Genomic DNA, 18027 nt, shown 5'->3' on the forward strand with positions numbered 1-18027 from the left:
CTACTCTTTATTTTGGGATTTTTAGCTTATTAATGACTTGAAATGACTTATTATAACTGTTTAGTTGGTTTGGGGGTTTGTGTCGGCTGGCCTAGTTTCACGGTAGACGCTATCACGACCGGGTCCGGTTTAGGGTCGTGACATCCGACTACTAATACATCTCAAAATGATAATACATCATGGATGTATGATATTATTCATACACATTTATCATCCACTCATCGTCAAATCCCTTTTACTACACTGTTACCATTTGCACAATGGCATTTATGGATTATAAGGAACAAAACTATATTGGACCATAAAAGAGTTCCTTTAAATATTCACTTATTAATCAATACAACAGCAGAATACTATTTTCTAACATCTAACAACCTAAAAAAAATCATGCCACGCCTCTTTATATTAAATGGCTTCCTCCAGCTGCAAACTACTATAAACTAAACATAGACGGGTCTGCCTCATCTTCCCACAAACAATATGGCATTGGTGGAGTTTTTCGTAACCACCAAGGCAACTTGATCATGGGCTTTGCAGGAAAATCAAACTCAGGTACAAGCATTCAGATAGAACTCTTTGCACTACTCATGGGACTGAAAATTGTTGCTCAACAACAAATTACACCCATTATCATTGAAACAGATGCGAAAGAAATCATAGGTATGTTCCAAGCAATTACTATGCACTATACTAACACTATCAATGATTGCAGGTTGTTACTTCTATAGCTGGGCCTCCTATCCAATATATCTACAAAGAGCAAAATCATGCAGAGGATAACTGTATACTTTTTGCACACCCACCACTTTTTGCCACACCTTTTTACTAGCAAGATCACAAAGGAACACTACAAAGGAGGCTCGTTAATATCAACCTATCTGCTTCAACACAACTGCTCCCTGTTACATCTACTTGTTGTAATAGTAATGGTTTGCCCAATTCTGACTTAATATCTAGTAATGATCCCCATGTAGGGGAACTTGTAGTAAATGCTACTATTTCTAGCTTACTACTAGGATGCCTTTGACGCATCTTACTCCATGTACTTATCTTACTGTTTAATTATCTATAATAAAAGTACTTCTTTTCGACCAAAAAAAAATCTCTACGTCAAAAGTGATGGAGTACCCGTTACTTTCAAATCTTAGATCTGCCACTGCCGCTAATTGTCACTTTTATTATGTGAGTAGGGGAAAGTTTTAGATTTTTATGTTAAAAAATATAGTTATATGACTTTGATGAAAAATATTATATTCATATGACTATTCGTAAAATTTACTAGCTACTAGGTTAGATCGTTTCGCTTATCTAATGAAAAAGAGAAAAAAATCAGAAATTGTGATATGAACTATTGATCATTTTGAAAGTCGTTTAAAATAACCTTATTAGAAGTAAATTTTTTTATTACTATTCCATATTGTAAATTTCAAATTGTAAACAACCTATAACAATAACGTATAGGCAGAGATTCATCATATCTTTGAAACCATATTGAATTGTGTGAATTATCTCATTTAAAGTGAATGAAAATATTTCCCATTCATATAAAAAGATTAAAAATTATTAACAGTCCATATTTTCAATTATGTAACAAGCATATACAGCCATTGCTTTTTTGCTTTTGTATCCTTAATTATTTTCAGTAAATATTTTAAATAAAATTTAATGCAAGGTACATGTTCTTCTCCTGGTTCTCTGAGGCAGTTATGGATTCCCATCCAGCCAAAAATACAAAAGATCAAACTTGAGATGCGGAGAGTCACAATTTCTCTGGGTGTGCGTGCCATTGCCATAAAAGATCTGACATTTTGGACTATATTCTACATAGATAATAGTGAAAATAACATGGACTAGCCAATTTTCAGGCTGATAATTGAAAAATAGTTTTTATTTGCAAAATTATTAAAAAATAGCTACTATTCTATGCGGAGATAAAATCTGAATAAAATACCGTGGTTGAAACACGAAAAATTCTAGCGTAATATGTTGGATTTTGGAGCTCCTGCATATAAATTTTCAACATATTATGTTGGAACTCCAACACATTTTGAAATTCCAGTACATTATGCTGGAATTTCATAGAGCTCCAACATATTATGTTAGGATTTTTCCGGATTTTAAGGATATTTTTGTTCAGATTTTATTTTTACATAAAATGTGATTAAATTTCATTACTTTTGAAATTGTCGCTACTTTTCAATTGTCAATTGTCAATTGTAAATTAGGCTATTTCTAATTTTATTTCCCTATATAAAATAATTATCATATACTCCAAGGGTGGTAGTAAAAAAATATTAACCAAATAAAAGTTCCATGAATTCTATTAATATGTTTTCTTCTTTCTTTATTTTTGTTTCGGTTTTCACCTTTAGTTTTGATTTTCTAAGTTTAGAGGGAATTAAGAGGGCATGTTGATATGTGTGTCACACTGCAGCATAAATTATCCTGAAGCAGTGAGCCAGTGAGAATGAAAGTTGAGCTGAGAATTCCAGTCATCAGAAGACAATGTACCAAATCTATTTTATTGTGCCATTGGCTAATGCAACTAGCAAATCTACCAATGTGAACCCTCCATTTGTTTAGCATTCCAAGAAAATAAAAATTATTGATTTCTTCCTTATAAAATAGGCCTCTTGCCATCAGTAACAATTTTCACAGGGAAGTCCCTCTTTGTCACCTCTATTTTTACTATCCAATTCCTGAATTAATCTTCCCCATTATACCAATGGATGAACAAGCAAGAATTTGTGAAAATGCTGTTGACATTGATAGTAATTTTCTTGGATTAAGTTGCAAAGATCACAAAAAATCACCAAATTTTCTCATGAATTTGATGAAGTATTCTTTGCTTGTTGGAGCTGAAAAGGCTTTACTGGTTCGAAAATCACAAGAGCCATTTTCATGCTCCAGCTTAAGTTCATGGACAGACGAAGAAACTGCTCGTGAAAAAAGGAGAAACAAAGGCAAATCACCTCTTCAGGATAATAAATCATGTGCAATTGAGTCATGTAAAGAGCATTTTGATATGCCAAAAGTGGTTAACTCTTATCCTTCAGGAAGTTATAACACTGAATTATCATTCGGTTTCACTGCATCTTTCACAGTAATGATGCTCAAACTAGTTGGATTTCAAATGAATTTACTGGTAAGACTCTTCACATTTCCCATTTCTTTGATGAACTATTGGATAATGATCTTGACCCTACCATTTCAAACACTAACCTTAGCCAAAGAGCAATTAAAGAAACAGCTGATGAATCTTGGCACGAAATCTTGGTTAAGTTTGATGTCATTTGTATTCAGCCAGATTAAGGCACAAAAATCTGTGTTGAAATTGACAGTAAGGTTCTGTTGGGCTCTGTTCTGGGCAGTCTATGTTTGTTTTTTGTTGGTTGGTTTGTTGGTAATGGGATTTGTGATAAGTGGAGTTACAATGAGACGTTTGGTGGAAGAACCAATTGAGACAACAAAGTCATTAAATTTTGATTACACAAAAACTAGCCCTGTTGCTTTTGTACCACTTGCATCATCTGCTGGTCTCTCTACTCCACTGATTTCCAAACCAAAAATTGTAGACCGGCCCATACCATATAATCACAAGTTGCAGCTTATTGTTTCATTAACCATGCCTGAATCTGAGTACAACAGGAAGCTTGGGATTTTCCAGGTACTCTTGCTTCTTTTTCTTTTTCTTTTTTTTTTGTCTGGTTTTTTTATTTTTTAGGGTGTGTTTGGTACGACAGAAAATATTTTTCTCGAGAAAAGTTTTTTCATTTAAAGGGGAAAACAACTTCCCCTCATATTAGGGCGGAAGTCAACTTTCTAAAACAAATTATCTCAATTTTTAATTACATATCACTATTTTAACTAATACTCAGATATTATTATCAATCTTTAATATTCAAAGTTTTCAGAAAATGTTCTTCACTCTCTCCAACCAAATACTGAAAAATATTTTTCGAAAAATTGCTTCTTCCATATACCAAACACTCTCACTATAGCATTGTCTATTCTTATAGAAAGAGATGCTTACATCCTGTTTTGGTTGGTGCATGCAATAAGAGATTTAATCTCCACATTAAACTCAATATATAATTACATATACATTGTTTGATTGCTTCTTTTATGTTACGCATAAATAAGGCATGCATGAGTTATGCAGATTTATTATTTTATTGCGGAGTAGGATTTGGAATAAGAATATGACTATCAATAATACATGGATTAGAATAGAAAATAACAAAAATGTCCTCAGGCTGTTTAGATTCATTCTTCTTTTTTCTTGAAAATATTAAACTAGAAATAACTTGTGCAATATACAATCCCTACATTATAATCCATGTATAATTGAACCTCTAGCTTTTGTCCCTGAAGGTAAGGGTGGACTGCTTGTCAGCAGATGGCAAAGTGACAGCAACCTCAAGCTATCCAAGCATGTTAAAATTCAAAAGCCAACCAATCCGAATTGTTGAAACCGCGATAAAAAGCATCCCTCTTGTCACTGGTTTTCAATCAGAAGTCCAGAATCTGAAACTTGTCATCAACGATTTCACCGAAGGTTTCGAACCAACGGTATGTTTTAAAGTTGTTCTTGAAAAAAGAGCTGAGTACCAACCAGAAGGCGCAGGTATACCAGAAATATATGCAGCAGCCTTACATGTGGAATCAGAGCTTCCTCAAATAAAGAGAATTATATGGCTTTGGAGAAGAACTGTTTTTGTTTGGATTGGGATTATGTTATTCTTAACTCAGCTAAGTTTCGCTTTGATATTTTGTCGGCCTGTGCTTTTACCAGGAAGAAGGCTAATGACAGTTCTTGGAACTAAAAAGAATGCCCAAAAGAACAAAATTTCGTGGTAATGGATTCAGCATATCAGATGAGAGATTGATTGATATTATTAATATGTTGTTCAAGAATTAATGCTTTGAATTAGCATCTTCATATTTTGTTAGGCTTATTGTTACCTCTCCTTGTATTTCTTATTGTCAAGAATGAATGACAATGAGTAATAAAATTATCACGACTTTAATAGTTTAAACGATGTGTGAAATTTACACAAACCAGAGTCGGTAGAGATTTTGCGTTAAAGTAATCAAAACAATTTTCAACGTTACTCAAATGAAGTATGCATGTGAAAGTATATGTTTTCGCCCAAAAATAAACAAATAAATGTTTCTCATGCTTAACAATTGTATCAGACTTTAATTAAATAAATAAAGGTACTAGATCTCTAATACTGTAATTTAACTTTTAGATTATTCATTTTATACAACTTGAGAATATTAGAGTGAATAGAGATTTTTTTGTTTTTTTGGGTGAAAGAAAATTTTTATTGATCTCCATCTGACAAAGATATTTACAAATTTATATCCCTACTATAACTAATTGTATTCTCCTTTTTCATCCCTACTAGGTAGGTCTGTTCTATAGTATATTATCTATACAAGAGATTGATCCATTCTTTTTCTTTCCTATTCTTCCTATTATCAACTATCAGCTGCAATCTGTGTTTACTATCCTCTTTGATATTCTTCAAACATCTTTGTTGCCATTGGCACGGCCTGATTCCATAGAGCTTCATTTGTGAATAGAGATTTTGTATCCAAATTTTACTGCGATCGATTAAAGTAATTATATTATGAAAAATAATTAGGTTTGCACGTGAACATGCATATTGTTGGCCTTAAATAAAAGAAATAAATAAATATTTTTCCTTTTTAACATCTTATTTTTTAGAGGGAAATTCAAAAGCCTTCCGGTAATAGCTATTTCGTTTATCTAGAGTTTGGTTTGCTCGTTATTGTATTTGTATAATAGATTCAACCAATTTTTTTAAGAAAAAAACAGCCACATATATATATATATATATATATATATATATATATGTTATTAGTAATGTTGGGAATAAACCCCGTACAAAAATAATATTCACGGTAATAAAAGCAGAATAATAACGTAGCACCGAAATACGGTAATTAACAAGAATAAAAGAGCAACAACGACACCAAGATTTTTACGTGGAAAACCCTTTTGAATAAGGGAAAAAACCACGGCCCTGAGAAGAGCAACTGATATCACTATAGCAAGGAATTTTACACTTTGTAGGTCCGAATCAAATACCCAAAAGACCACTACAACACTCAAAAGAAATAACCCTCTTTTGATATTCCCACCTCACTACAATATCACTCACTCTCTATTTTTATCACAGACTATTTTCTTATACCCTGTCTGTAAAACCTCACTCTTTCTTTCTAACTCTCAGATATATTTTTCCTCTGAGATTGGTGTGTCAAGATGAGAGCTGAAGCTCTCCTTTTATAGGCAGAGCCTCACTCTCTTACGCTTACTACATTTGACATTTTCTCTCATGCAGATATGCTATGCCTACCAATCTTGACATTTTTTTCCTTGACAATTCAAGAATTGCGGTGGCTGCCAATTTCAAAGAAAAAGACTTAGAAGTCTTTATCAATGCCTTAAATTATGGGATGGATCTTCTAGTTTGAGTGCATGCCGACAAGTTCTTTGCATAGCTCGAACTTGTTCCTTGGTACCACCTTGGTCAGCATATCTGCGGGATTCTCACTTGTAGAAATCTTCAAGACTTTTAGAGATTCATCATCTACCATTTCTCGAATCCAATGATATCTCACATCAATGTGTTTGGTCCTTGCATGGTACATAGAGTTCTTGCTAAGGTCTATTGCACTTTGACTGTCACAATAGACGACATACTCCTTCTGATGCAATCCAAGCTCTTGAAGGAATCGCTTGAGCCATATCATCTCCTTGCCAGTTTCTGTAGCGGCAATGTACTCTGCTTCAGTTGTTGAAAGTGCAACGCACTTCTGCAACTTAGACTGCCATGATATAGCTCCCCCTGAAAATGTAAATAAATATCCAGTAGTAGATTTTCTGTTGTCAATGTCACCTGCCATATCAGCATCTGTATAGCCCTTCAAGATTGGATCAGATCCTCCAAAGCACAAACAATCTCCCGTGGTACCTCTCAGGTACCTGAGTATCCACTTGACTGCTTCCCAATGTTCCTTTCCAGGATTTTCAAGAAACCTGCTGACAACACCAACTGCGTGAGCAATATCAGGTCTAGTACATACCATTGCATACATCAAGCTTCCGACTGCTGAAGAATAAGGAACTTTAGCCATGTTCCCTTTCTCCTCCACTGTTGTAGGACACATCTTCTTACTCAACTTTAGATGACCAGCAAGAGGTGTGCTGACTGGCTTAGCATTCTTCATGTTGAAGCGTTCTAGTACACGTTCAATGTACTTCTCCTGAGATAGCCACAACTTTCTACTTGTTCTCTCTCGAACTATCTTCATCCCTAGAATTTGTTGTGCTGGGCCCAAGTCCTTCATATCAAATGACTTGGACAGATCTCCTTTCAACTTTGCTATCAACCCCTTGTCTTTTCCTACAATTAACATGTCATCCACATACAACAACAATATAATAAAGTTATTCTCAGAAAATCTTTTGAAGTATACACATGGATCAGAATAGGTCTTTAGGTATGTTTGACTTTTCATGAATGAGTCAAACTTCATGTACCACTGCCTTGGTGCCTGCTTCAATCCATAAAGACTCTTATTCAATTTGCACACCATGTGTTTCTTTCCAGCTACTTCAAATCCTTCTGGCTGCTCCATATAAATCTCCTCTTCCAAATCTCCATGAAGAAATGCAGTTTTCACATCTAACTGCTCCACTTCAAGATCTAGGCTAGCTGCTAAGCTCAAAATTGTTCGAATAGAAGTCATTTTGACAACAGGTGAGAAAATTTCGTCAAAATCAATACCTTTCTTTTGTTCGAAGCCTTTAACCACCAATCGAGCTTTGTATCTGACCAGCTTGCCATTTCCATCTTTCTTGAGTTTAAAGACCCATTTGCATTTGAGTGGTCTTTTACCCTTTGGAAGTTCAACCAGCTTGTATGTGCCATTTTTCTGTAGAGATTCCATCTCTTCTTGCATAGCTTTCATCCACTGGTTCTTTTCTGGATGGGACAACACCTCCTTAAGACTTTCTGGCTCCCCCTCATCACTGATGAGGACATACTCTGTGGAAGGGTACCTGCATGACTCTACCCTTGGCCTCTCTGATCTCCTCAGAGGTTGAGGTTGTTCTTCTTCCTGAGTGGGGTGCTCCACTTCCTCGACACCTTCATCAAGTTGCTCCCCCCTGCTCAATAACCTCACCAGGTTGCTCCCCCTTCTCGGCAACCTCGTCGATCGTACTTTCTGCACTTGTGGGATTGTTAGAAGTAGAAGGAATAGTAACAAGGTTAGGAATTATACCATTCTTCGCCTTTTCTAACATATCAGCAGCAGTTCCAACTTCACTTTCTCGGAAGACTACATCTCTACTTCTGATGACCTCTTTTTTACATGATCCCACAATCTATACCCGAACTCTTCATCTCCATATCTAATAAATATGCAGGGAACAGATTTATCATCTAGCTTTATTCTTTGCTCTTTTGGTACATGTGCAAAAGTTTTGCAACCGAACACCTTCAGATGCAAGTAGAGGACACCTCCTTGTTGGTCCAAACTCTCTCTGGGATGTCAAACGCCAACGAAACTAATGGACTCCTATTGATCAGGTAATAGGATGTTTGAACTGGTTCACCCCAGAATGACTTAGGCAGTTTAGCCATTCTGAGCATGCTTCTCACCTTCTCCACAATGGTGCGGTTCATCCTCTCGGCTACGCCATTGTGTTGTGGGGTTCCAGGAACTGTCTTTTCATGTCTGATACCATGACTTGAACAATACTCTTCAAATTCCTTTGAAGTGTACTCACCTCCATTGTCACTTCGGAGACTCTTTAGCTTTCGACCCGTCTCCCTTTCTACTAGAGCATGAAACTTCTAGAAAACTTGAAACACCTGATCTTTGGTTTTCAAAATATAAACCCATAGTTTTCGTGAAGCATCATCAATAAAAGTAACCAAATATTTGTTACCTCCCATTGATTCAATTTTCATTGGGCCACAAATATCAGAATATACTAAATCAAGTATATTCAATTTTCTTTCAGACGATGTCTGAAATGAGACTTTATGCTGCTTACCAAATAAACAGTAGTCACAAAGTTTACCATTGTACCTTTGGCATAAGAAATGAGTGATTTCTTGGAAAGAATCTACAATCCCTTCTCGCTCATATGGCCCATTCTTTTGTGCCACAAATCTGCAGAAATCTCATCTTGTGCCGCGTTCAATTCACCTTGGCATATTTCTGCATTTGTCATGTACAACGTGCCGCGAGCAACTCCCTTTGCAATCACCAATGATCCCTTAGTGAGTCTCCACTTTTGATTTGCAAAATAGTTCTCGTATCCATCTCGGTCTAAAGCAATTCCCGAGATCAAGTTCATCCGCAAATCAGGTACATGCCGCACATCCTTTAGAACCAATGTGCATCCGACATTTGTCTTGATACAAATGTCACCAATCCCCGCAATCTTTGAGTAACTTGTGTTACCCATTCTCACTGTGCCGAAATCACCTGCTACATATCTGCAAAAAAGATCTCTTACCGGTGTGGCATAGTAAAATGCTGTTGTGTCAACCACCCATTCCGACTCTGGACCTGACAGGTGCATGCATTCATCTTTCTCATTTATAAAGAGGACAATATTATCATTGTTTTGCACCATGGCGGCTGTGTTGTCGTCATTCTTTGGGCCACTGGTTTCACCTTTGCCATTCCTTGGATTTGGGCAATATCTTTTGAAGTGACCTGGTTGATCACAGTTGTAGCAATTTCTGGCTCTTGATTTGGATCGGTTCTTTGACTTCCCACGAGCTTAGGATCTACAATAGTTGCTCGAACTCCTTTGATAACTCCTGCTTCTACCTTCTGTGATGAGAGCTTGTCCTTGATTTTTAGGCTTCTTTCTCATCTTCTCATTGAGTAGAAGAGCCGATGGGACATCTTTCAACTCAATAGTAGTCTTGCCGTGCAGGATGGTTGTTGCCAAATTATCGTATGAAGATGGCAACAAGTTCAATAGCAAGATGACTTTATCTTCTTCCTCGATTTTCACTCCGACGTTGGCAAGCTGTGTGATTAGTCCGTTAAACATATATAAATGTGACAAAAAAATCATACCTTCACCCATATGTAGAGCGTATAACTGTTTCTTTAGGTACAATTTATTTGTTTGGATATGTATAGGCTTTCCAACCTTGTCCAAATTTCACGTGCAATATCTTCATAAATGATGTTATTTACCACATCATCTGATAAGTGCAACCTGATTGCACTAGCAGCTCTTTCATCCAAGTCAGTCTAATCCTCAGCTTTCATGGTATCAGGATTTTTGGCATCAGCATCTAGTACCTTGTGTAATCCTTGTTGGATAAGTAGGTCCCTCATCCTTCTTTGGCATGTTGAGAAACCAATATCTCTGTTGAATTTTGTTACCTCGTACTTTACTCCGGACATTTTTATTTTTCACCGAGTATAGTACTACTGATAGTGAATAGTATTTTAGTGAACGAGCAGAACCTGTGCTCTGATACCAGTTATTGGGAATAAACCCCCTACAAAAATAATATTCACGGTAATAAAAGCGGAATAATAACATAGCACCGAGATACGGTAATTAACAAGAATAAAAAGAGTAACAACGACACCAAAATTTTTACGTGGAAAACCCTTTTGAATAAGGGAAAAACCTTGGCCCTGAGAAGAGCAACTGATATCACTATAGCAAGAAATTTTACACTTTGTAGGTCCGAGTCAAATACTCAAAAGACCACTACAACACTCAAAAGAAATAACCCTCTTTTGATATTTTCACCTCACTACAATATCACTCACTCTCTATTTTTCTCACAGACTATTTTCTTATACCCTGTCTGTGAAACTTCACTCTTTCTTTCTAACTCTCAGATATATTTTTCTTCTGAGATTGGTGTGTCGAGATGAGAGCTGAAGCTCTCCTTTTATAGGCAGAGCCTCCCTTTCTTACGCCTACTACATTTGACTTTTTCTCACCTGCAGATATGTTATGTCTACCAATCTTGACTTTTTTCCCTTAATAATTCAAGAATTGCGGTGGCTGCCAATTTCAAAGAAAAAGACTTAGAAGTCTTTATCAATGCCTTAAATTATGGGATGGACCCCACAAGTAAAACGCTAAAGCCCTATTTATGATACGGTGCGATTTCTTGCGCACTAGCTTGTTTTTCTTACTTGCAGCTAGGTAGAGGTGTTAATAGGAGAAATTCAAAAATAATTAGATTTACAAGTGGTCATTCAAAAATAGCCACAATTTTAAAAGTATCGAAATTTAGCTACTTTTTATGTAAAGATAAATCTGAACGAAAATACTGTTCAAAATCCGAAAAAATACTCCAGTATATTATACTGGAGTTCCAGCATAAGTATACTGAAACTCCAGTATAATATACCGGTCCAGCATAATATACTGGAGATTGGAGCACCAGTGCTCCAATTTCCAGTATATTATGCTGGAACTTCAACACACAGCAAGTTTCAGTAATATGCTGACCTGTGATATATATATATATATATATATATATGTTATTAGTAAAATGCTAAAGCCCTATTTATGATACGATGCAATTTTTTGCGCACTAGCTTGTTTTTCTTACTTGCAGCTAGGTAGAGGTGTTAATAGGAGAAATTCAAAAATAGCCAGATTTATAAGTGGTCATTCAAAAATAGCCACAGTTTCAAAAGTATCGAAATTTAGCGACATTTCATGTAAAGATAAATCTGAACGAAAATACTGTTCAAAATCCGAAAAAATACTCCATTATAATATAACGGTCCAGCATAATATACTGGAGATTGGAGTACATGTGCTCCAATTTCCAGTATATTATACAGAAACTTGTCGCGTGTTGAAGTTTCAGCATAATATGCTGGAACTTGCTCCTGTGATCTCCAGTATTTTATGCTGGAACTTTTCATGTTGCAGCAAAATAGTGGTTATTTTTTAATGACTTTGCAAACGCTGGCTATTTTTGAACGATCGGTCCGAAAACTGGCTAGCCCGTGCTATTTTTACCTGTTAATATTGACCGGCCTAGCCCAACCCAATCCCACGTGAGCAGCGGGCCCATTATTTTTAAAAATATTTTTCATATTTTCTTATATTTAAGTTCTAACATAAAAATACAAACAAATAAATATTTACAAGTCAAAAAAATATTTTATTGCACATAAAACTTATGTATAATTTCATAACTTTTGGCATTGTTCCAGTAGATTGCAAATTTCATAAGTTTTGACATTGTTCCAATAGATTGCAATATTCAACATATTGAACAAAATAATTTATTTATTAAAAGTCAAAACAAACTACTTAGAAAAACTTCCCTGTCACTAATGGCATATTCAACACTAACACATTATTTGAGTTCACTTGTGACAAGGAAAGAGCGCTACTTCTTTTTAGAGTTTAGGAAATTTAGGATTTTATTATTTACTTATTCATAATTTTATTAAACTTAAAGTTACGTTTAAACTTTAAACTTTAAGACTTTGATCTTTTAAAATGACGGGCTTTTGGACTTTAGGTTGGGCTACTCTTCTTGTATTTTTAGTTTTAAATTTTCTTTTATTTCTTATATTTTTAACTAAATACTTTTATTAGGCTCACGGGCCGTGCCGGACCCAACCTCAGTCAAGCCTCATGAAACATAGTTTTTAAATAGACTCCAAAAAACTTGGTCAAGCCAGGCTGATCCAGCCCATATTCACGGGCGAAGTTAGGGTGGCGGAAGGGTGTTCATTCGAACCTCCTTCGTAAGGAAAATTACACTATATATATAGGGTTAAATTTGAATTTTAGTGATATATATCAGTTGTTGCATTCCCTTAACACAAATCTAAAGTATAACTTAGTTGTCAAGGAGGTTCAAAATTTATTTGAGGGCCCAAGTTTGATCCCACTTCCCACACATTGCAATTATTTTTTCCTTCCACTGCTTGATCAGTACATTACGCAGATCATATTGAGGCGAATAAGATCATATTGCTTGCCTTCAACTTCTTTGTCTTATTTAATTATTAAAATTAAAATAGTTGTTTTTGCAATTATCTTTTGCTCATTTTTTGTTTATTATTTATTATACATGATTATTTTTGCCTTTTCTTCCTTATAATGGCCCTTTTTACTAGTTTTTTTTGTGTGTAAAAACAATTACTTCAAAACAAACTAATGTATTAGTTTTAATCCAACATATCGCTAGCATGAGTTTGGAGGATAGTTTAGTTCCTATTTAGATTTTTTTTTTTTTTTTTGAACCCGTTTGACATTACATTTGGATTCAACAAATTTCGATGAACCCATTCAATGAAATTTTTAGTGTTCACTTCTTTATAATATTGATCCCGTGTTTGGAATTCTGGATGCGCCATTGCCCATATTGACAGCTCTACAGCTAAGATGCCCTTTTGTAAGTCTCTTATTTCCTAGCAAGTGTGCTTTCCAAATTTACGATCGTCTTTCCAATTTAAGAAAAAATTGCCATGTATATAATGCCGACGAGCAAGTGTCGGTTTCCTATAATTACCAGGTTTAATTTTGGATTCTCCTAGTCCTTTTAGAATTATAAGACAGCACAAACTAATGCTAGGAATAGCTGTCCAAAATTAAGTTTCTTAAACCTAACAGGATTTTAAATTAAATTTTCCTAGTCCTCTTCGAATTATAAAACAACACAAACTACTAAATGTTACCAACTCACGTCAATTATAAATACACCCCATGCACAGTACTCCATAAATAAATCTCTCTTCCCCTTATTCCATAAATAAATCTTCTAGTCATGTCTCAATTGGCTTGCACCTCGCAAATAATTATGCACAACATTAAAAACGAAGAAAAAGAGTTGTGCATTGAAAATTCTGCAAATACAGAGGGATTTCGATTTCACCCTACAGATGCAGAATTGGTGAAATATCTTTTACAGTATGTATTAAAGGGACGTTTACCTGAATTAGTTCCAATTGTAGAAGAAGATCTTTATTCTAAAGAACCATGGGTTGTATTTAAAGATAGAAAAGAAAGGACTTTATATTTTTTCACGGAGTTGAAGAAAAAAAAGATAGAAAATTCAAGGTTTATTAGAAGTGTAGGTAAAGGTTCTTGGAAATCTCAAGACAAAGGGAAACCTGTGTGTAGTGAAAAAGGTTCAGTTATGGGATATAAAAGAAGTCTAAGGTACCAGAATTTAGGTTCACCTCAAGATGGACAATGGCTTATGAAAGAATATTCTCTTGCTGATGAGGTCAAGAAGATCTTACATCAACGTTCTAGAGTAAGTTCACATTCATAATTTCTTGATTGCGCGTTTTTTACTTACTCCGTCTGTCCCAATTTATGTGACACTATTCGGATTTCGAGTGTCAGACGAGCTTTTTTGTTGCTGTAATCTTTTGAATTATTAATTATTGTGACTTATGATACTTTTAACGTAGTTTTCAAATATGTAATTTTTTTAAAACAAATTTAAAGGTTCTATATCGAAATTCACAATCAAAATTAAGAAGTTTGACTCATCCAAAAGACGTCACATAAATTGAGACATATGGAGTTAATTTGTTCTATATATGGTGCTGTTTTAATGCATGTTTTGCTTGCATGTGAAAGAATATTTGGTTTGGGGAGAGGTGACATTAGTATTGTTCAATTATAATCCAGGTTTAATTTAACCCAAGTATTTTGGAGTTAAATTTTGCTAGGTGGTGATTATGTCACATTTGCAATCTTAATTTTTGAGCTTTTGCTTTGTTTAACCAGTTTTTTGCAACAAAAAAAAAAAGGAGAATTTTTTGAAATCTTTCAGAAAACCAACAGCAATTAGCTGAATTTTTAGTTTTTTGAGGTGACATTCGTTTGGGGATCTGAGAAACTGAATTTGCAAACTCAATCTTTGAGTTTCTCTAATTAAAAAGTGTTTGTTTGAGCTATTTTCGTATTATGAAATTTTCTTTTAATGATTTTCAAACTCAGCTTTTCAAAAACTTAGCTTATTCATTACTTCTTTAATTAGCTTATTAAGAAGTATCTAATTAGTTCCTTAGCTTATTAAATACTCCGTTCTTTATCCCCAGATTATAACTTTACATATTTCCAGAAAATAATTTCTAATATTCTAACATCTCTATTTTGTTCTCACGTTTATGATATCATTAGCTTTTAACTAAATATCAATTAAATGAACAATGTCATGATCATACATATATTATGCTAAATTACTCAGACACTTGAATCTATTTTCAGGGATATGACAAAGATAATTATGTAGTTTGCCGAGTCAAAAGAAAGGTAGCAAAAGACGATCCAATTGCCAGAAAAGAGAGCATTGAAGCTGCAGAGCTCGAGGCAATTATTAATCCTACCGACGGCTCCACCAAATTTCCTAATTTATCAATTGATGATGTTGCAAAATTAAAAATAATGCGAATGCAGTAGTTTCATGGCTAGGCTTACCTACCACTTTAGCCATATTTTTTTTTGTTTAATTTGTTTATGTTAGTCTAGTAACTAATAATTATACTTACCATAGTTGTGTGTAAAATAGTGAGGAAGCACACCAGTTGGTGCAAATTTACACATTTTCATTAGTTATGAGAATATAGATCGATATCAGACTTATGTATGGGACGATTACTCTTAGTTTTTGCGGAAATACTTGTTTCCGTTTGCATCAAATATGCTCTTTTCCCTTTTCGCTCTTATCGATCTTGGTGTTCAATAGTTAAATATTTCTTTTTCATAGTTCTTGTTAAATTTAACCAAAAGAATTTGTTAACTATTTTGACGGAGAACAAAATATCATCTTGATCATAGGTTAAAAACTCGTGTTTTAGTCATTGTAACAACACTTTAATTATTACATTTTACAAAGGTTTGAGCTTAAATAATAATGAATTGTACTAAATTCATGCTTTATGTCTTGCAGGAAGCTAATCCGACTTAAGAAATAAATTTGGGATGAATTTAACTGATTTGGGGCTTTGAAATCTGAGTAAAAGCTAAATAAATCAAGTCGAGATCGTGTTCGGGGGTCACAAAGCAAGGCCGGATAGCAAAACAAATGGAAAAACGCAACAACACAAAAAATTGCATTACCGCGCTGTGGGGCGCACCGCCAATATTTTCGCTACATTGTTTTGCTCCGTTAAAATGCATTCTGCCTCTGTCCAATCCATGTACGCATCGCACGGGGCGCGCCGCGAGTGTGTAAAAATCACAAAATTATTCTATTTCGGATTAAAAAGGGTATACTTGTCAAAACCCCTTCCTACACGATTAAAAAGGCAAAAGCAGTGCCATTATTGAGGGAAACCTGTTTTTGGAGAGAAAAAGAAGAAGGAGATTCATCTTGAAGAAGAGAATCAAGGAGGAACATCAACTTGAGCAAGGATTAAAAGAGTTTTTCTAAACCTTCTCCTAGTATTTACTCATATTATGTTTAAGATTTTTATTGTTGATGTTTGTATCATTATGAGTGGCTAAAAACTCAAATATTCTGGGGTTATGGGTGTTAGATGATTATGTTGTTTGAAGCTTAGATTGATGATCTTGAAATTATCGTTAAGAGTTGTTTATTTGGTTCTGCTGTTAATTATTTTACTGCGTAGCTAACAGTGAATTACTATTTACGAATCTTGAGTTAAACTTGAAAAAGGAAATTCTTGATTGCATATAGAATCAAATAGAGCAAGATCTGGATCCTGGGCATCGGGTGAAAGATTCGCGATTAAGATAGAACTATACTTAATTGCCTTGTTTGGTTGAGAAATAGGATTTGTAAATGCATTTGAGTTAATATTAATACCATAGAAATATAGGTATTAATTTAACTTGAATAGACGCATAAGAAATCGACAGATTCTTATGGGTATTATTAACCCTATAATCAATAACCCAGATAATTCAATAAATCATTTTTAAGCTAAAAACGTAGCATGATCTCTAGCAAGCCCATAACCCCGGGATATCTCTTTTATTATTTGTTAAAAGAAAAATTCATAAGTGGCGTAGTAACTTTGCGTTATATTATTGTTTGTCTACTAGTTAAATTGTAAATTGGTTATTTATGTATTTTGTGATGAATTAGCTTGAATCGATAATTGTTTGAGTTTGCATCAGTCTATAAGTTGATCACAAGTCCTCGTGGGAACGATACTTTACTTATTACTATATTACTTGAAGATCGCGTACACTTGCGTGAGTGTTTTGGTCGCAACAAGTTTTTGGCACCGTTGTCGGGGACTTGGAAATTAGCTACTTGACTAAGTTAAGCTTTTATCAGCTATTGGTTTAAGTATTAATTTTCAGTTCACTTTGTTTGTGTCACGCAAGCTCTTCTTTTGAATGCGGAGGAGTAGAAGCACAAGCAATCTCTTCCCTCTTGATCCTGAAATTGAAAGAATACTTCATAGAGCGAGGAAGGAGTTGGAAGCTAGATACAAAACAGAAAGAGAGTTGGATATTTTAGTTTAACCACAGCCAACAGTGATGGCAGGTAATGGAGGGCGTCCGGTGATAGAAGCTGCAAGGCCAAATCTTGCTAATATGACTCAGGCTATTGTGAAGCCTGATATCACTGGTCATTGTGAGCTTAAACAGTACATGGTACAGCTGATTCAATCCACTGGGCAATATGTAGGTCTATCTCATGAAGACCCGCAGAGGCACATTCAGAAGTTTTTGGAAATCACGGTTACTTACAACTATCCAAATGTTTCCAAGGACTATGTCAGGCTAACCTTGTTTCATTTTCATTGTTGGGGGAAGCTAAAGAACGGTTGTAGAAGGAGCCTGCTAATTCAATACATACTTGGGATGATTTAGCAAAGAAATTTTTAATCAAGTTTTTCCCCACTAAAAAGACAAAGTCTTTGCGGATCCAGATTCTTGGGTTTCAACAAAGGGATGGTGAGACTCTTCGCCAAGCTTGGGAAAGATACAAGAAAAGACTCTGAGACTGTCCACATCATTGT

General features: G+C 34.9%; 2 protein-coding genes across 2 annotated transcripts; both read left to right on the top strand.

The window, feature by feature from the left end:
* The first annotated feature begins 2559 nt into the window (after positions 1-2559).
* Positions 2560-5158, top strand: LOC104219928 (seipin-2-like). Its single transcript, XM_009770696.2, has 2 exons — positions 2560-3667; positions 4375-5158. The coding sequence occupies exons 1-2, from the start codon at positions 2726-2728 to the stop codon at positions 4858-4860; spliced, it is 1428 nt and encodes a 475-aa protein (XP_009768998.1). The 5' UTR covers positions 2560-2725; the 3' UTR covers positions 4861-5158.
* An 8716-nt stretch (positions 5159-13874) lies between these two features.
* On the top strand, positions 13875-15601 carry LOC104219936 (NAC domain-containing protein 2-like). Its single transcript, XM_009770703.2, has 2 exons — positions 13875-14333; positions 15299-15601. The coding sequence occupies exons 1-2, from the start codon at positions 13875-13877 to the stop codon at positions 15488-15490; spliced, it is 651 nt and encodes a 216-aa protein (XP_009769005.2). The 3' UTR covers positions 15491-15601.
* Positions 15602-18027: the final 2426 nt, after the last annotated feature.

This window comes from Nicotiana sylvestris, chromosome 7 (genome assembly GCF_000393655.2).
Source record: "Nicotiana sylvestris chromosome 7, ASM39365v2, whole genome shotgun sequence".
In the NCBI taxonomy this organism is placed as follows: Eukaryota; Viridiplantae; Streptophyta; class Magnoliopsida; order Solanales; family Solanaceae; genus Nicotiana; species Nicotiana sylvestris.

Excerpts from the sequence above, each read along its gene's own strand:
- LOC104219928 (XM_009770696.2), top strand. The coding sequence starts at position 2,726 with ATGGATGAACAAGCAAGAATTTGTGAAAATGCTGTTGACATTGATAGT. Across the intron at positions 3,668-4,374 it reads GGAAGCTTGGGATTTTCCAG|GTAAGGGTGGACTGCTTGTC; the intron begins GTACTCTTGCTT and ends TTGTCCCTGAAG.
- LOC104219936 (XM_009770703.2), top strand. The coding sequence starts at position 13,875 with ATGCACAACATTAAAAACGAAGAAAAAGAGTTGTGCATTGAAAATTCT. Across the intron at positions 14,334-15,298 it reads TCTTACATCAACGTTCTAGA|GGATATGACAAAGATAATTA; the intron begins GTAAGTTCACAT and ends ATCTATTTTCAG.